The following is a 20,933-nucleotide window of genomic DNA, read 5'->3' as shown; positions in this document are numbered from 1 at the left end:
ACAGTTCAGATACACGTGACCCTCCCAAGATGGCTGCTACGATGACGTATGAGGGGAGGTCCTAATGACGTAACCACGCTTACGCTGATGGGGTAATGCCTCGCTTCGAAAGGGGGCAGCTAACTGGGAGTTTAAAGCAAAGCCCGCGACTTGAGCTCGGACAAAGAGATTAAACTGATAAGGAGAAGCGAAAAGAGAGAGGGGGGGGGAGCAGGGAAAAAGATGAAAAGAAATAAGGCGGTAACCCACGGCGGGGTTATTGATGAATCACAAATCAACACAGCAAAATCAATTGTAAAATACATGCACATACAAAGAAAATGTTCAGCAAAGTAATTCCAACTTCGTCGTGGAATAAAAGCATTAACCAACACCTACAAAGTTCTACGCCTGCCCAGGCACTTCTAAACACCCTGTTGGTGAAACAGAAATGAAAGGGGAAAAACCCCGTTACTTTGAGTTGCCTCGGGGCTGGTCCGGAACGCTCCGAGTGTGGCTTTCTGGACGCGCTTCGACGAGCGCAGTTGTCCACAGGCTGCAGCGGGACGGGGAAGAAGCTGCTTCGTTTCTTCCTCCGGGTTCAACAGTCGCTTTGTTGGCCAGACAAAAGCGGGGTCCTCTTCGATCAGTGGGAGATGCGGCGTCTCTCAGTCTTTTGATCAGAGGGAATTTAAAAGTACTTATTTAAGTCGACCTCCTGTTATAAAGCAGGGAATAACCGTTGTGTCGAAAAATCTCGGTCCAGCGAGCAATCGAACACGTGGCGTGGGAATCAGCTGTGCGTGTCTTCTCGGGTTGGCTAAAAGCCAGGGAAGAAGGAAGCTCATCGTGTGTGATCGGCTTTTATAGCCATCACTATAGCAACCTTATCTTGATCGGCGGCCATTTTGCCGTGTTGCGTGATGGGAGTTGGTGGCCATTTTGACCACATTGCATCATGGGTAACGCAGTCCGTTACGTCCCGAATTGATGCCGTTTCCTTGATCGGCGGCCATTTTGCCGTGTTGCGTGATGGGAGTTGGTGGCCATTTTGACCACATGAGTTGGTGGCCATTTTGACCACATTGCATCATGGGTAACGTAGTCCGTTACCGCTTTCTGTCACGTCTGAACTGGCACAACAATGAGCTCCCTCAGAAGCCACACTGATGTGGTCATTCATGCAGAAGGACGCCCAGCCAAGTATGAGCGTATATGTAGAAAATGACTTTTGAGAAACTTAATATTTCTATTTAAAATATCCTTTTTTATTGATCGTATAGCTTCTTTCTGACTGGTATTTGCTGTAATAGTATCTCCATCGCTTCATACAGCATTTAGGATTAATCTTCTTTCTTTTTTTTTATTTTGACCTGAATGTAGCGCAAGTTCAACTGAACTGTGTGCACCTTCACACCATGTTCAATGTGCACGTTCCTTAGTAGATATCAAAACTCTTGAAGTCTTGAGCCTGCAACACAAGTTAATAGACTTCGGAGAGCCACAGAGATGGTACATCATCAACCTCAAAGTGCCTTTACAATGCCTTCAGCCTAATGCATGAATGAGGAGGTTGTACACTTGTCATGAGGCTAGCAGGGCAAGTCCAGCATTAAATCCACTGTGATTAATACATGTGTTTGCTTCAAGCTACAAGTCATGGATAAGGTGCCTTTTCTGCTACTAGGCTCACCCTCACACTTGTACTTGCTGAATCTTTATGCCATATTGCATGCTTAATTTTGTGAGAATGAGGTGTTATAGAAACTATTTGCAAAATTGTATTTTTTTTAAATCTCTTATTTGGGATTTTTATTTTGTAGCTAATGTCATTATTTAACAGCATTCAAAAGATGCACAAAAACTTCTGCATTCCTATCTTTCACTGTTAGCCCTGCATCTGAACCTAAAACAAAATAAATAAATAATTTCAAATGTCAAGATATTCTAAGCCAGGCCATTTTTTTTATTAATGATGTGATTACTGATAGTTTTATTGTGCCCTACTTACTGCAAATAAAAAAAATAAAAAAATTGTTATAGTATATACATAATTTTTATTCTGTGCAAATTACAATAAGTTTTACTGTATGTGCAAAGTGTCTGCTGTGCAGCAGAGCTTGAGGCCACCTGCACTCTATGCTCCATCAGTCTGACAGCCGTCAGTTCTTTGTTCACCCAAATGTCCCCAACACCAGTGGAGGTAGGGGAGCCAGTGGAGACTACAAGAATACTCCATGTGTCAGGGAGTTTTTGCGAGGTCCCCACCGGATTGCCAGCCATTAAATATTAACCAGCAAAAGAAAGCAAGAGGTCACCCATGGTTGATCCATAATAATTCACCACTTCTTTGATTTGAGCCATTCGGGAAAGAGCCAGAGGGCGAGAGAGGGCAAAAAACAGAGAAAGACAGGAAAGTGAATTCAAACCCTTTGAAAGCGAGAAACTGAAAACGTATGAGAATTAACACAAGAAAAGCTGAAATAAGACACAAAGATATTATCAAACCAAGAGGGAAATTCTAACAGAAATGTTTCCAAATCCATAAAGAACAAATCTAAAGAAAGAAAACCACACAAAACTAAACACAAAAGCATGAACTAATGTGAAAAATGAATAATAATAATAAGTATCCATAATAATAATAATAATCTAGAATTGCGCTGCTCAAGGTGGCTGCATGTTGGAGAAGATCAGTTGTTTTTATTTAGCAATAATTTTAAGAAACTTTTTGTGGATTAAAATGTGCTTTTTTGGATGTTTTTTTCTCAACTGGTGTTGGATGCATTGGCGCTTGATTTGATATAATGTGTAACTATAGCAACCAGCTGGTTCTGTACAACCGGGAGCAGCTGATTAACATCCCAAAAGCTGAAACAATACTTAGACTACATCCCCAAATCTCAGATGAGCTGAAAAGGAGACACAGCAGATGCAGAGCAGCAGCAGCAAGAAGAGTAGAGAGAAGGAGGAAATTTAAGCCAATGCCTCCATCAATTATTATGGGTAATGTGAGATCTCCAGGGAACAAGTTGGAGCAACTCCAAACCTTAACAAGGACCCTCACTGAATATCAGGAATGCAGTATTATGTGTTTCACTGAAACATGGCTGCAGGATCATAGTCCCGACTCCAGGGTCTCTCTGCCAGGCTTTCTGATCATACGAGCAGACAGAGGTTTAAAGAAGAGCGGAAAGAGCAACGGTGAGAGATTGGTGGTGCTGGTGAACAACAGATGGTGTCACCCAGGACATGTCACTGTGAAGTTTTGTCTCTGCAGCCCGGATATTGAAGTGTTAGCAGTGAGTTTTCGTCCATATTAATTACCCAGAGAGGTCACAGTGTTATTTTGGCAACAGTCTACGTTCCACCATCAGCTGCTGACACTAAATGTGATGTCATCAGCTCAGTTGTGGATAAGCTACAGACACAACATCCAAATGGTTTTCTTGCAATATCTGGTGATTTTAATCACGTTTCACTTCCAGTTTGTCACCTGTTCTATAAGAGAAAACAAAACTCTGGATTTGCTTTATACAAATGTCAAAGGCTCATACATCTCTGAGCCAAGACCTCCTCTTGGCATATCAGATCACATTCTGTTTTTTCTCTGATCAGAATATAAGCCTCTTTTTCAACAACAACCTGCATTAAAGAGAACTGTGAGAAAACGGTCACAGGAAGCAGACAAAGCCCTTAAGGGCTGTTTTGAGGCAACAGACAGAGATGCACTGTGCCAACCACATGGAAAGGACATCCATGCCATCAATGAGTGTGTGACTGACTATATAAACTTCTGCATTGACAACAGCATCCCCACCAGATCACTGAGATGCTCCCCCAACAACAAACCCTGGAGACCCTGAAGGAACTGCTGAATGAGAAAAAAAGGGCCTTCCGGCAGAGAGATAAGTAATTACTGAGGAATTTACAGATGAAACTTAAAGTCATGATAAGAAAAAGCAAGGAGGTGTACAGGAAGAAGCTGGAGAGCGTGCTCCAGCAGAACAGTATAAAAGATGTGTGGTCAGCGATGAAGAAAATCATAGGCTTCGAGCAGAGGGAGGATCAGACAGATGAAAGTCTGGACAAAGCCAATGAGCTGAACACATTCTTCAACAGGTTTAGTCCAGGAACAAGCTCGGCATCCTTCTGTAACAACCGAGCGATCAATCCCCTCAGCCCCGGAGAGTTAGGCTGCCTCAAGGGCACTAATAACTGTTATTGTTCAGCTTATATCAGTGTTTCACTTATCCCTGATATTAATGGTTGACATTAATATAAAGCTACAGAACGGGATAGTTTTATTTAGTTATTTTGTCTAACTGGAACAATAGAGAGTGTATTTGGAATTAAATAATTTGCTTTCTTTAATGTTGATGCTGAGATTGGTAATATGGCCTAATTAAACCCTTTTAACACTATACTATAGTTCAAAATCTTTGTAAAAGCTTGACCAACGAAATATTGCGTTTTTAAACACACTTGGATCTTTATTTAATGTTAAAACAGTAAAACGTGTATTTAAATAAGAAAATAATACTAAAAATAAATGAAGTCAGTTAAATTTAAAATGTATGTTTTGTGGATGATCATTTATAAAGGTAATGTATAAAGAATAGTGGCAACAAGAGGCAATAAAGGGAAATTCAAAGATGTATAGAAAATAATAAGTGAGTCAAAATATAAGTAATTTAAGTGACATTGGAGATCATACAAAAAAGAATTGTGACTAGTCCAGTAATCGCAAATATAATCGATAGATTAGTCGACTATCAAAATGCTGCTGCTGCCCTAGTGACCAGTTTGAGGACGGGTACTCCTGCGGCTATTCAACAACAGCCACTGTCAGAGTCTGATTTGTGAGTCACCCAAACCAAATGCAGCCTGGGATGGGCTCTTTTTCAAGTCTGTGTACCAGATCTTCATTATGCAAACTCAAACCCTTTAGTTATAATGAGTCCTTTCTGTTTGCAGGTGTTGCAAGGCCATTAGAAACCTTTCTGGTGATCTCTTTCCAAAAGTGAACCATATCAATCCTCAGATGCAAAAAGCTCAGGACATCGGTGGGTGTTTTTGTTTGACATGCATCTTTGCATCTTTAATGTTGCATTGAGAACCTGGACAATACCTGAGGAATTGTAGAACAGGGATGTAGTCTTAAGTTCTAAAGGGGGCCATAAAGTCAGTGTCAACTATTATGAGAAAACCTTTCTCAGCCTTTCTGGTAAAGGTGATTGGTTGCAACAAAACAGTAGAACACTTTTCCTGCCTCAACTTTTTCATTTTAAAAAGCCAAAAATATTTACATTTAAAGAAGGTGAAAAACATGGAAAAAAGGTTATTTTGAAACATGTGATTATTGCTGTTCAACAAAACTAAATAAGTGCCTACTCTTGTTAATTATATCCCTAGGAATTTAAAGAAAATGAATACATTAACAATTGAAAGTGATTTTCCTAAATCCCTTTTCAATAATTTAGGTAAACAGTGTCTTTGTGATGTTGAGGCTTAATTGAAGGTTTTACCAATAGATAGCAATTTTCTTTTCAGAAAATCTTGTTTTATCTTTTCTGCTATGTATTTAAATTCATTCAGTTCTGTCCAATTTCTCCTCAATGTTACCATAAATTAAATAAATTTTAGCTGTTGTTAGTTTTATTCAGATGATTTTCTGTAAAGTTATAGATGCATGTTATTCCCACCCAGTATTTGAGTTAAGAATTTCATTAAAAACATTGACTATTGTCAGCATTCTCTGTTCACAAATTGTACAAGTTGTAATCATGGTACATTACCTTTTGGCATGTACTAAATCTTTGAGCAAAGATGATGTTTACACCTGCTAAAGTAATGAGCATTCAGTTTTGAACAAGTTCTCACACAAGTTCCGTTATTTGCATTGGTTCTTTTTTCAGCCAGACTCTTTAGAGAGCTTTAACACAACAGATGAGGAAAACGGCCAGTGCAGAACAAGGATTGTAGAAGGAGTAGAGAAAAAATAACCACAAAAAGCAAGTACTGAACTACTGAAATTAGTCTATTTAATGTTGTGCTTTGTTTTGCTGTTAGTATTCTTAGCAATACATCATTAATGTGTTATGTTGATGAGTTGATGTTGGTTGGTTAATGGTTGAAGGTCAGGTTTCCAGTTTTCTATAAGTTCACATATATATTTGATTTTATGTTAACACTACCTACCACTACCTACCCTTAAATTGTAGCAATATATATATATATATATTTATATATATATATATATAGATATATATATATATATATATATATATATAAATATATATATAAATATATATATATATATATATATATATATATATATATATATATATATATATATATATATATATACACACACACACATACACATACATACATACACACACACACACACAGAATGTAAAGACTTTTTATGGTACTTTGGTGAAATCTAAACTCCCATAAATGTACATCAGAATGAAAATTTTAAGACCACCAGTAAGTATTAATTAACCAGGAATGCCAGTTTGGTAATATGAAGCACTCTCAGTTTAGTTCTAGACATTATCAATGTGGATCTGCTCCAAGCAAATTTTTCAGGGAAAGGAGGGACAATAGGCAGAGCTCATTGGATAGCCACTACTAGTGCCCGCCTACAAAACTTCATTTGATACCGTGATTTTAGGCAATCACGGTATCAAATGAAAATGTCGTAGGCAGGCACAAACATCTTTGCAATCCAAAAAAATCTGCAAAGTGCTTCTTGCTCTTCTTCTTTCAAAGATGAAATTGTGTATTCCGACAAAACAGATGTGATTGCAGGAGCTACACATGGGCCCTCCTATCATGTTTATTTTGGTTTGCCTGTGGGCTCGGCAGCTCTTGCTTTCGTCACAGCTGTACAGTATGTCCCGCCTTAAACTATTATACTGCGAATTGAATGGCCGACTTGTGCTGGGCCGCTTCTAAAACGGTCCAGGATCAGAAGTCCTAACATATTTTTATCCTCAATAATTTGTGACAAAAAAAAACAAAACTCTCTATTTAGTCTGAGTGGATTCTGGCTGATAAAACAACATGTTGATTTAATTTCAACAAAAAAAAACACAATATGTGAATGCAGTTAAAACTTCGTTCATGAACATCAGGGCCAAGGAAGCCTCAGGCTTCGGTGTCCAGGTGCCCCTGAGGGTATTTATTATCCTATAGTATTACCTGTTATAGTTTCCAAGGGTTTGTTCCAGCGTTGTTATTCTGCGAAGTTTGTGGAGGAACCACTTATCTATGGCCGTGAGCTGATGAATCTGATCAACACTCATACCATTATGCAGCGCCTGAAAAGTAAAAAGTATAAAAGAGACCAAGCATCATTTTTCATCATCACCCTATTCATCATTTACTCCCCTGAAAGCTGGCATTCAGAAGGTTTCAGCTGATGATGAATATCCAGCGATTTCAAATGAAGACCAATGGACAGTAAACATAAATAACATGCTGTTGTCCATTTCTCCTTCAAGGACTGCATCAGATGATATATATATTGCTGAAGAAATATATTACTTTGGCATTTCATTAAAAAGCATTGTTTAAACACCTTGTGTCATCGAAATATAATATAGCAGGGGTTCTGCTCAGACAACAGACAGTAAATATTTTTTACAGCCTTTATATTAGTCGTATGACAAGCAAAATCACTACAATAATGTGAAAGGATTTTAGTCAAACAATGCCAAGAACATTGCTTGCGCTGTTGCTTTAAAGGTGAATGACGATCAATTTAGTTTTGGCTCTATTAGAATACTGTTTTAATGTTGTTTTCAGTAACCAATACCTTGCTCCTGTCATATCACAACCTCATAATTCAATGTATTTGATTTGATTTTTTTATATTTATAATGCCAAAAGATAAGTCAGATTGGATGGAAAGTTTATGTGACCAGCAAATTTGAGGGGGGGGGGGGCCGGGAGGCGAGGGCAATGGAACCCCCTGATAACTGATCTCCCCCCAGATGATTGACATGTCACAATACGAGGTCATTCCTGTACAGTAGGTGGCACTATGTAACACAAATGGTTGCAATCCAACAAGCTACAGGAAGAACTTTACAGTATATAAAAGTAAACTAGAGAGTCAACAAGGTATCAATCAAAAACTGAAGAAAGAATTGCAGAAAAGAGGAGATGTGTAAGAACATCTGGATGGTTTTATAGGATTAAAAAGGCAGGAAATAGAGGAAATAGTTGAGCCTCCCAGACCGGACTATAAACAATCAATAAGATAAGCTATGCAGAGGCAGTGAAGAGGGTTGAAAAATAGAATGAAAGTTTGAGAACTTATTTTAAACCATTATAAGTTTGGACAGATATTCACAAGTGGCCCTATTGACTTGGAATACATAATAGTTTAAGTTTGAACTGAAGATAGAAAAACTTATTTTCTAAATAGACCTGCAACTTTTTTGCCCCCTTTTCCAGGTCTTGTGAGTACTAAACTTTACTGAGGGGAGCTGCGTGCATGTTGGCTCACTGCAGTTTAAGCAGAGGCCTATTTATTAAAGAAGGTTAAGTTTTTTTTCCTTTGTTTGTGCAATAAATGTGACTTAATGGTCTAGAGTAAGGGATTTTTTTTCCCTTCCTAAAGGAAAGAGGAATACAGTTAAGAAATCATTTTAGCTGATGTAGTACTTTGTTTTAAAGGGGTACTTGTGATGGTGAAGTTGGTAGTTTTCTGAAATTGGATCTGGTTTGATAGTTAGACCTTTGTTATCAAACCCAGGCATCCCCCCTTTCTGGTGCATACCCAGTGGTAAGAAAATTGTTTAAGAAACAAAACTATAGCAAACACAGCAAATTTGATAGAAGTCATACATCTTCAATAATGCTAACTTGATTCTTACAGGAGATAAACTTTCAGAAGAATTTTCATAGTTTTAACGACGGCACAACCTCATTTTGTTTCTTTCACAGATTGGTGATTAAAACAAGTGAAGTGCTGAACCTGTGCAAGGTTTCCAATTTGCAATAACTCCTCTCTTTGTTTGAATAAACAAGACTGACCCTGCAAATTTAAGCTGTTTGCCACTTAACCTTTAAAAACTATACGGACCAAAAGCAATTCATCTGCAATGCTCTGCAATGGTACTGTATACATTAAAGGATAGAGGCCAAACATTTTTCAGATAATATGCAATTTAGATTCATCTCTATGCCACACTTGAAACAGCCGCGTTGTCAGACAATCAAAGTGTTCATATGAGTTTTATGAGTGTAGTTCTTGCTGTTCATGTATTCTGCAAAAGACAAGCTTTCAAAGACAAGCTTTTCCACACAATTAATCATTCATTGCTACTCATGCAGAAGGCGAGGGAAAAGAAATTTCATTAACACTTCAAAATGTGGTTTTAATGAGCAAACGGTAGTCAGTCCCATTTATTATTAATGTTTTAAAGGATTTGGGCACCTTGGCAAGGGAGAAGATGCGGGTGCTGGAGGGCACAGCCAGCTCCTGTTGAAGGTTCTGTGCGTTGCCCCAGGCTTTCCTGAGTGGCAGCCGGGGAACAAAGCCGTCCACAGATGGATGACACATCCTCAAGGCCTTCTGCACACTCTCCTCAAACGTCCGGCCCACCGCCATCACCTGAATCCACAGGAGGGGCAAGGTTAGCGACTAAGTGAGCACATAAGTTAGGAAGTGTTTAATTATATATATATGTCCTACCCACCTCTCCAACACTTTTCATGGCACTGCCTATTTCCCGGGACATGCCCTGAAAGCGGTCCAGGTCCCAGCGGGGAATCTTGGTCACAATGTAGTCTAAACTTGGCTCAAAGCAGGCGGTGGTCTTCTCTGATACAGCGTTTTTGATGTCTGGCAAAGGGATCCCCAGTGCTAACTTGGCAGCTACAAACGCCAAGGGGTACCTGTGAAACCACAGCAAACAGCTGGATCAATATTAACTTTGGGGAAACACAGCAAAAAAAAAAAAAAAAAAAAGTTAAAATAATTTAATTTAGCCTTGATCTTTAATCGTTCTGTCCCATGTGTAGACCTAGTTTGAAAGTTCTGTCTTGTCCTAATATAAAGATAATATAATCTAGAAGTAGCTTACTTTAGATTCTGCCTAGTATGAATAATATATTATGATGTAGTTTATCATTGTGGGGAAAAAAAAAATTGGGATATGATTTATCATGGTAACATTAAACTTAAATTGATGATATGATGTTGGGCATTGTTTCTTTTGCCTTTTGAACTATTTTATTAAATTGTTTGTTCTGTGAGAGTATCAATAAATTCAAACGCATCAGAAAACATGAATAAATAAAATTATGTATTTACTCTGTCCTCTTCACGTGTGGCAGAAGATGCCATGATTTCAAGATACGAAAATATTTCTCATCAAAGTTGAGCAATATAGCTGTCATGAGTAGGAGACCTCATCTAGGTAATTATGTTTAAATTAATATATTGGGACTATATATGACGGTGAAGGCTTTACATAGAAAATCCTGATTTTTCTGAAGTGCGGTTATGTGAAATTCTTATCAGAAATAGTTTCCTTACTTGTAGTAAATAGATGTGATTTCAAAGGGAGTTTGTGGAGAACAAAATAAAACACCAAAGCAGCGACAGGTTAACAGTTAATCAGGACGCTCAGAAATAGCTGATTTTAGCAATTCAAAACAATTCAAGCTAAAAATTTCCATCGCAATGGGATACAATTCTGTATTGCCAGATATGAATCTTCTACAACCCTTCAAAAGGCCGTAGTTGAGTGTTTTTTTTTTTCTTTTGCTGTTGTCTAACCATGACTTCCATGTTGCCACCGTACAAAAAAGAGCAGTCCCAATGCGTTTGCAGGTATAAGGCCCACAATATATGGACTGGTCAAATCTGGACATTACATTCATTACATGCTTCACTGATAACAATTTGTGATTTCTTAAGCATTTGTCAGTAAAAAATGAATAAAAACTAAATAGAAAAGGATTCTTAGTTTTCCTCAAAACCTTGGTCTGATTAACATGATGTATTGTAGACACCCTTTTACTTTTTTCATTGCCGTTTTGCCATTTTGTCTAACCACAATCTGCTGAAAATTCTGTGCCCCAGATATGTTTTGCAGGAAAAACGACAGAAACAGGTTCAACCATAATCCTACACATTACATGTTGTTTGCGGTAAACTGCATTATGTGCTTTGAGATTCTTTTGCCATGAAGAAAATGCATGAAAATGCAGTTTCATACTCCTGGTGGCCTGAGCTCTCTACACATATGCAGTCTGTTTCTATATTTGACGTTACTATTTCAATTTTTAAGCAAAACAACATGTTCTTTAAATACAGATGATTTTGTACTAAATGAATTGATGTGTGAAAGATGAAATCTGCCATGTTGAAGAATATGTGAAATAAATGACATGCAGGATTTATTTGTTTTAATGAGTGATTGATTTTAAGGCAAAGTTGTTTTCACTGAAGAAGGCACACATTGTGAGGCAAGTCATTATGAATGTGTAAAGAACCAAGCTTTAAAGCAATTTTCACACCCAAACATCTTCTCTCATGGTGTTTAATGTTGTTTTCATCCTCTCCCCTCAATTTTAAATTGGTTTACGAAACTGGCCCTGGCTCTCTAATGTCGAACAATAGATACTGACACAGTGTCAGCACAAGTAGGACGCCTCGGTCCTTCACTATTTTCTGAAGGTGGTGGAAATGTGAATAATTTTCAGTTAGAGCTCTTTTTTTCAGTATATATAAAAAAAATCCCTATATAAGTTAGCAAAAGTACTGCACCAGCTTTAATTAATGCCATCACTAAAACAGCAACCAACATCATTGTGACCATAACAGTGTGTATGGCACCAGACCGATGTCCTTCATCATAGAGAACAGTCACAACAGTAAAGTACTCGTCTGGCATAATCATGCCTCAGGGCTGTTTTATATATTAGGGACAACAAAACTGTCTGTAATTTAGGGTAAAATTTAAATGCTGGCATTTCTTTTTATTTTCCAAAGAAGTGAGCTTCAGTTAGATTTTCTTCCTCTAAGATGGCATCCTTTTAATGCGTACTCTGATTACTTAACACAAGTGGAACATCTCTAGTTTGAGGGAGACATTTAGCCATGAGGAATAGGAAAACAATCCTCCTCATTCTTCCTGGCTACGAGTGAATAATTTCCTGATTAAATTGTTGTAAAATGACTCTCATCTTACTTCCTGTACACGATTAAATAACAATTATGCATCCTGGAGGTCATCTGCATTTTAGCTTCACAGCATAAATGTTCTTACCCAGTAGCTTTGGATGCCAAAGCTGAGCTTCTTGAGAGTCGGGCGTTGACCTCAATGATGCAGTACTCCAGAGATGATGGATGGAGAGCATACTGGATGTTGCATTCACCCACAATTCCCAGGTGCCGCACCACCTTAATAGCCGTCTCACGGAGCATGTGGTACTCCTCATTGGACAATGTTTGACTTGGTGCTACGACTATGGAGTCACCTACATAACAGGTAAATGAGGGGATATAAACATCCTTAAATATCTGTGAGCTTTAATTATTGGAAAAATGAAACATTCCAATGCTGGTTAAGCAACAAAAAATATCATATAATGTAAAACTCATGAAGTTCAATCAAATCACGACAAATCAAATGTAGATTTAAACAACTAAAGTGTTTGCCCTTCCATTGAAGTAAATGTTTCAAATTGTGAAGCAGAGTTCAATTTCAGCCAGCAAAAAAAAAAAAAAAAGCCTGATTACTTTTGTGACCGGTAGAAGGATGCAAAATAGAAAACATTTTTGCACAGTTTTATGCTGCTGACTGTAAAAAGAGTTTTGAGCTGGCGAACATTTCTGTACACCACAAGTAGGTAATAACTAGTTACATTGACTCAGTTACATTTACTTTAGTAACTTTTGTACAAAATGTATTTTTAGGAGTAATTTTACAGCAGTGTACCTTTTACTTTTACTTGAGCAATATTATTAAAAAATATTGCTAGTCTTGCCTGGGTAAAATCTCTGGCTGCTCTACCAGCCGTGAGAAAAATGCGCGGAAAAATGCACACCCACAGTTTATGTTAAAGTAAAAGTGCGTTCACATTGAGTGCAAATGTGTTGGACCGAGCAACAGATTTACATGATATCCTTAAGCGAGGGAATTCTAGTGACTCAAAAAGCGTGATGTTGGCGATTTACGTGATGCCAGAGCGACAGGAAACCTGCGAGGGATAAGAAACAAAAGTCGTTGGCGTTGAAAAATCTGAACTTGTGTGTCTTGCCGCGCCACAACAACCAATCAGGAAACAGATGTGGCTGTGACGTGGGGTGAAAGACAAAGCTGTTTTCATTCAACATGGAAGACAGGCTGATGGTGGTGGTCGGCCCGAGTTGTGTGACTCTACCAATTATTACTACCGAGACAAGTCCAGAAAGGAACAAGCCTGCAAAAAAGTGAGTGAGTAGACTGGGGTGGCAGTTAAATGAAAGTGTCACTAGATACAGCCATTGTACCGCCGTGTTTCTTTTTTGTCGTCCGCTGTGCGAACAGCCGACAAAAATGTCAGGTGACGTTGTCGCGGCAATGTGAACACACCTTAAGACTTCCTGTTTTTTACACAACTTTGGAGTTTTAATGCTAGTTTCTATCTGCTGAGCTCATTGAGTCATTTGGAGGTCAAGTGAACATAAACAGGAGACACTGCCATTGGAAGTACTTTGCACGATTCTAGCACACTGCATGCACATAAACTGCTCTAACTATTGGTTTCTGAAAAGTGTTTCTCCTCTCTGAATTAGTTTGTTGGTAATTTTTTTTATATATTTTTGTACATCTTTTTATTGTAATCTTTTAAGTACCAAAATCTGTACTTTATATTTTTGTTTGCCCAATTACATCACTTTTAATTAATAAATCAGATGTTATGATTAGTTACTTTCTACAAAATCTTTTTTTTTCTTTGGACCATCTCATCCAATGCTGTTGTGGAACAATCCTCAGATATATCTATAATCATATTTTTAAACCTTGCTCACAACCTTCTCAACAGAGCTAAAGCTGTTGCAGCAACAAAGGGTGGGCCAAGATCATGTTAATTCCCTTTCATTAAATATTGGAAAATAGTGTGTGTTTACCTGTGTGAATGCCCAATGGATCAAAATTCTCCATGTTGCAGACTGTGACGCAGTTATCAGCCACGTCTCGCACAACCTCATATTCTACCTCCTTCCAGCCAAGTAAAGACTTCTCCACCAGAATCTGACTGCTCATGGCCAAAGCCTGCAATGAGAAAAACACCTTTTATGCAATTTATTATTAGTTAAAAGATGCAATTTGAGACGTAATTTGATCGCATAAATTGACCAATTGAGACTAGGCGAGTCCAGGATCAGACATAGTTAATTTAAGAATATTCAACCAGTGTTCCAATGGGGGAACTTCAAATTAGCTGGATTTATTCATCATTTGGCCAACCTGTAAACAACAAGCTTATGGCTGTATCACCGTATGAAAACAAGACCTATGAAGGATTATGGTACAAATAGTGTAATGGATAAGTATCTATGACTCTCTCAAATTAGCTATTCAGGTGTGGTGTCAATCAATCATTCATATTTTATCTATAGAATATTTTCTATAACATGACAGCTATCAGAAATAATGTACAAAAGTTAAGCAAAATACAGACATAAGAATTGTTGTGAAGCTGTAAACAATAACTTTATTGGTATTAAGGCAAAGATGAACTGTACAGCTAATCAACTTTAGTTTGTCAAATAGATTTTTTTTTTTTTTTTTTTTACAGAAAAAAGGTCAAATTTGCAAGAAGCACAAAAATAATAATTTTAATAACTTAGATTGTATCCCTTCAATATACCTGCTGGGCAGTTTCCTCCAGCTTTTCTTTGTCAGCACACAGACCAGACCCCAGACCTCCCAGGGCATACGCTGATCGTAACATCACCGGATAGCCTATCTGCTCGGCTGCCTTCAAGGCATCGGAAACCTGAAAGATGCACATGCACTGTTCATCACCACAACTTCCTTCAAAATGTCTGTGTATATAAATTATCACAGATAAACATACACACAAACACACACCGCTGGAGTTTGGGGTCACTTAGAAATGTCCTTATATTTTTAATAAAAAGCACTATTTTCTTTAATTAATGGAGAGGCCAGCATGGTCACCAGATCGCAAACCATTTGCTTGGCTGTGGGTGGAGCTTGGCGTGTAAGAAGTGCCAACCAGAGGTGCCGCATGAAGCATGGGGTGACATGTCCTCAGATTACCTCAATAAATTGACTAGAGCTAGCATGCCAATGGTCTGCAAGGCTGTAAATGTCACAAATAAATGATTGATTCATGAAAGCAAAGTTTGAAGGACAAAATTACGATGTCAAGTACAAACCACTATTTCTAACCTTGTTGATTTCTTGGCTATATTTTCTATTCTATTCTATTCTATTTTCTTGGAAAAACATGACATTTTTTGACAGGTTTTGTTGACCCCAAACCTCTGAGCGGTATAATATATTTACAGAATCCTCTTGTTTTTTAACAACTGGACCTGGTCTCTTACCGACTCCACAGCAAAGCTGGGTGCAATCTTCTCATTGATCTCCATGAGTTTGTCAGCAAAAAGCTGCCTGTCCTCTGTGGCCATGATGGATTCCACTGGGGTCCCGAGGACCTTCACCCCAAACTGCTCCAAAATACCACGTTGGAATAATTCCACTCCTAAGAACAATTTAATATATGGATGTATATGTAAACCCTTAAAACCACAAAAGTGTTAGATTTGTGGAACATTGCATATTCAATCAATTAGACAAACACTAATAGTACTCTAATTAAAAGCATAGGTTACAATAAAAACTTGAACAAGTGGATTTCCCAATCTCAACAACTGCAAACAACTTATATTATACCACAGTTAAGTGCAGTCTGTCCACCCATGGAGAGCAGGATGCCATCAGGACGCTCAACTTTAATCACTTCTGTTACGAACTGTGGCGTCACTGGCAGGAAGTAGACGGAGTCTGCCTGCTTGGAGCCCACTTCATTGGTCTGAACAGATGCTATGTTTGGGTTCATGAGCACCGTCTTCAGGTTTTCCTCCTACATGTCCACAAAATAAAATTTAAAAGACACATGCAGGAACCAATATTATCTCGTTGGTAATTTATTTGACTAGAAAAATAATGTGTGAAAGGATAAATAATGTAAACACCAAAAAGCAGTAATCACAACTTTTTTTTCTGGGAACCTAGTTTATCCATCAAAACTCAAAGTCATGCTTGCACACAGCCAGAACAACTGATAATTGAATATGTAGTTAATTTTTAAATCTGTCAACTTTAGTATTTACCTGACATTTATTGTTTAGTTTTTCACTATGTGTAGTGATGTGCACGCCTGATCATCTTTTTTATTCACACTTGATATATTTGGCTTTTGACAAACTCCAAACCAAACTTATCATGGCTTCTTTTAACAATTGACTTCTTCTTACCCCTTTAAAGTGCCTAAACTGGCTCATCTTAACTTATCCAGAGTGAATAAGAATACCATATTTTAATATTTCATTAAAGTGTTTGAAAATCAAGTCTTGTTTCCCTTTTTCTAGCCTCTAATTTATGTTTTTTTTTTCCTGACATGTCAATTAAAATCCCAAAATTATACCTATAAGTTTGTAATTAGGTAATAAAATGAATACCCTGATAAGTACTGTATCAAAGTTCTGAATTGCTCAGCAAAATCTTCATCACAGTGTCACAGAGATGCAAAACACGTCTACAGCATCTGCATTTTGAAAGGAACACGTCAGGGTATCTGTTTTTAATTGAATCTAAAACCAAAAGTAGGTCATGCTTGCGAGGCAACAACCTAAAACACGAATAAATAAAACAGAATGTGTCAGGACCTGAAGCAAGCAGCTCGAATTAGAAAACACACAATCATCCATTGAAGCCACTATCAAAACTTTATTTCCCTAAAGCTAGTGTGCAAAATAAAAGTAAAAGTAGAGTGACAGTTATTAAAATATTTAGCCACAGTAATTGCAGCACAATATGTCCTAAATAAGCATAAGAATTTTGCTTTGTTTGCTTGAATAGAACTGGTATTCTATGCCCTTTTTGTGACTTAAGAAAACAAGAACATCCAGTCAGATTTTCAAGGACCACAACACAATATAGCTTTTATTTCATTCTGACTGACATTTCATTGGTTTTGTTAAAAAAAAAATTCAGAGAATAGGTCACACCACACAGTCTGACCTGATCTAGTTAAAAATAACATGTAGTACTAATTATTCTAAGAGCACCTGCTGTATATGCAATACAAACACAGCAGAAAAGCTTTTACCAGCCATAGACTGCAAAATCAAGCCATACTAATATTTTTCCTCTCAATAGTTATCCATTATTCTCCCACAACACTGTTGCATTTATTTCTTTATTATAATGGTTAGTAAATAAGCTTGCTTTTTGTTAAATTGCCTTTCTTGTCTTACTGGCTACTGAGGAGCTTTAGAAATCAAATAGCATTCACAAAAACAAACACACGCACATTTCTATTCAGCAGTTTGGCCGAGGAATTTGGAAATCTGCTCATAATTTTGAACTCAAGCTTATAATCTCTCTGTTGACAATCTCCCTGACATATGTAACGGTCATATGTTCTAAGATGCAGGTCAACTACAAAATTTACAAGTATAGGACTGAACTATTCGAAACAAAGCACATGTATTAGTTGTGCATTGTTTCTTAATAATTATTTAACTTAGAAAATGTTTCATCCTTTCTTAAAATTACCACAGTTGTTGTGCCTTTCTCTTTACTGTATCGGGAGATTTTTTTTATCATAGATTTAACAATGTGTCTGAAATATTCTTGAGAAATGTCGGTCCATATTGACCTGAGAGGAACATGCAGCTGCTACAGATTTATTGGCTGCACACCCAAGATATGAATCTCCTAATCCACCGAGCTCCAAATACGCATGAATGTATTGTTGCTTTGCACCACCAGCCTGGCCTAATGATCCAATGTAGGATGGAGCCATTCTTTCATGTTGCTTTCACCAAATTCTTACCCTACCATCTGAATGTTGCAGCTCAAATAGAGACACTAAAGAGCCCTAAAATGTCACAACTCTTAACTAAGAGGTTTTAATCAAACAATTTTACATTAATTGAAATCATATGCTTCCTTCAGATCCCTCGTTTTACAATTGACGGTCCATCTTGAGAGGATCAGTTTTGTTTCCAGTCAGTCATACAATGACAATAAAGCATTGCTTTCTTTTTTTGTGTCCATTCTCGCAGAGTAGCATGGACACAAAAAAAAGCAGACAAAACAAAAACAATACAAAAGCAGAATTGCTGTTTTAACGCCAAAGAAAAAAAATCATAACTACACCCCCCCTCAAAACCACTCTTGTCAGCCAGCCCGCCCAAACCATGCAGACCCCTGTTCTCCAGATAGAACCAGCACCAAGAGTTGTCATGAATCAGAACCGAGACAAGGAGCTGGACACAGAGCCACCCACGCACACATAAATATTTCAATTAAACCCACCCCAACACCAACAGTCAAACAACCCCCAGACCGCATAAGACAACAGACACCCAGGCAGGGTTGCCCCCCCCCCATCCATCCTCCTTTCCATCCCCTCACCAGCAGGATCCACTCCCTGAAGGGGAGAGCATCTGCCATGAGATCCTGAGTAACATACTCCCCACCAGCTTAATTAATAGTCACAAAAACAAACTTCTGCATATTTGAGCTCAACAATTTTCATTTGTCTTAAAACAAAACATGAAGCTTCCTGATGCTCTCACCTTCATTGCCTTGATAGCCTGAGATCCAGAATAGTCAAACTCGCCAGCCTGGCCAATAGACAGACCACCTGACCCCAGCACCAGCACCTTTGAAACCTACATTAAGAGAAACAGTTAATAAAAACAGCAAATCCTGCTTTTACTCATTACCAAACTGCAAATGAGCAGAAGAGAGCTTGTTTTGCTTTGGATCAAAACTAAGTTATTTCCATTTGTTCACATGACATAACAAGACTGCTACACAAAAATCCTGCCTATAAAGTTTCAGATACTGTTCCAGAATTTCTATAGCCCTGACTATTATTGAGTCTTTACCAAACATAGATAGATATCTTTATATTCTGATATACTTTAATAAGATACAGTTTGGTGCATTGCCATAACTTTTAGATCAACAAATGTCAATAAACACTTATTAAGCACTTGCTGTACCTGTGCTCTGGGAGGGATGCAGGGTTTTTTGGGCATCACTGAAACAATGTTGGCATCCTTTCCATTCTTTATCAAGGATATGAAAGCATCAAATAGAAACTGTCGAAAGAAATAAACTTTAATTATAAAAACAATATTCTTAAATGGTCAGAATTGTGCGTTAACAAGAGAATAGGAAGAAGCTTGATAAGTCTATCTTGTTACTCTTGCAAAATTTACTTTTTCTTGTTTAAAGATACTGTGCTGCATGTGAAAACAACTTAAAAATGATTGACTAGCTTGGAATATAATTAATTTCTCTGAAATTACTTGTTACCACACACACACACACACACACACACAAAGTGACAAGTAAATGGATTGTGCTCCAATTTTGAAAACAGTTTATCTTGTGTACCCAACCCAATCACTAAATTTTCTTAAGAAGTCAGATAAACTGACTATCCTTCAAATTTGCATTAAAACCTTCATATTTAATCCCTTACTTAAGTCGCAAGTCACACAGAACAAGTGTAAATGAAAACAAAAATACATAAAGATTATCTGATATAATATTTTGGTTAATTTTAACCTTTTTATCGCTTTTATCACTGGGAACATTAAAAGACATTGCAGGTTTGTTATATCAGCCAACAATTGTATTCTTAATTTTAAATAGAAGCAGAACAACAATACAAAAGCTGCACATTACCAAAACAAATGGGTAACACGAACTTAATGACAAGGAAGGGAGGATGAAGGAAGGCAGTCTTCAGAGCTAATGCTTTATGCAATCTGGCTAGAGTTATGGTATCTCCGAGACATTAAATATCACTGTGGACCTGCTGACCGCCCCTCGAGAACTCTGAAATTAAGGAGTGAAACTCTCAACATAATGCAAATTAGCCACAAACAACAGGGGTAGGTAGACATTATGGGTGCTACAAATTATTGAAATGACAGCAAACAGAACCATTTGTAGGTTTACTCATAAATAGACTACATTCAATGAATCAAATTGTGTGTTTTGGGGATAGAAAGGATGAAGAGAAGTTGTTTTAGCTTTTGCGTAAAGTACATGCACGTGTAAAAAAAGTGAAAAAACAGAAATAGGAAAAGTTTTTTCTAAGACATTTAAATGGGAAACATTACAAAATATCAAACGTGTGGGAAAAACGCAAAACAGAACTATCACACAAACCCATCAGCACTCTGCTACAGAGGAATGGACACTATCAGTCTTCCAAAGCACCTGTGAGCTACAGAGTGGTGCAATACAATGCATTATGCTGTCCATACAGATTATCTTTATTTGAGACAAGCGCAATCTTTATCCAAAGTTTTGTATAGTATGGATATTTTTTTTATGAACTGTATTTCATTTGGGATTTTAAGTGCTAGACCACACAAAGGAGAGCATATATGTGAAGAAGAAGGAGACCATATTTTTAAAATAGTTTTATACATAAACCCTTGAAAAGTGTAGGTTTATAATATTATAGAGCTGCCTTTTGCTGCAGTTGCAGCATCAAGTATTTCCTGTATTTTTCTTACGTGCTCATCAGCCTAGGGACTGACATTTTTGACCATTTTGCTTTTCAAAAAGCTCAAACTCGGTCAGATTTAAACAAGAACATATGTCATCATAATTTTTCAAGTCCCACCGCAGTTTCTGAAATGAATT

The 20,933-nt window shown here is 37.5% G+C and overlaps 1 protein-coding gene across 1 annotated transcript in view; it reads right to left on the bottom strand.

Annotated features, from left to right (window-relative positions):
- Positions 1 to 20,933, bottom strand: part of cps1 (carbamoyl-phosphate synthase 1, mitochondrial) — a 101,245-nt gene that overhangs the window by 67,702 nt on the left and 12,610 nt on the right. The window contains exons 12-21 of the mRNA XM_036128627.1: positions 19,271 to 19,369; positions 18,839 to 18,934; positions 15,924 to 16,113; positions 15,575 to 15,732; positions 14,869 to 14,997; positions 14,126 to 14,270; positions 12,279 to 12,489; positions 9,699 to 9,897; positions 9,437 to 9,613; positions 7,192 to 7,310 (exon numbers count right to left, since the gene is read on the bottom strand). Coding sequence (XP_035984520.1) covers positions 7,192 to 7,310; positions 9,437 to 9,613; positions 9,699 to 9,897; positions 12,279 to 12,489; positions 14,126 to 14,270; positions 14,869 to 14,997; positions 15,575 to 15,732; positions 15,924 to 16,113; positions 18,839 to 18,934; positions 19,271 to 19,369 — 1,523 coding nt within the window. The remainder of the gene's footprint in view (positions 1 to 7,191; positions 7,311 to 9,436; positions 9,614 to 9,698; positions 9,898 to 12,278; positions 12,490 to 14,125; positions 14,271 to 14,868; positions 14,998 to 15,574; positions 15,733 to 15,923; positions 16,114 to 18,838; positions 18,935 to 19,270; positions 19,370 to 20,933) is intronic.

This window comes from Fundulus heteroclitus, unplaced genomic scaffold (assembly GCF_011125445.2).
Source record: "Fundulus heteroclitus isolate FHET01 unplaced genomic scaffold, MU-UCD_Fhet_4.1 scaffold_105, whole genome shotgun sequence".
NCBI classification, from domain to species: Eukaryota; Metazoa; Chordata; class Actinopteri; order Cyprinodontiformes; family Fundulidae; genus Fundulus; species Fundulus heteroclitus.
This window is presented reverse-complemented; position numbering and strand designations above follow the sequence as displayed.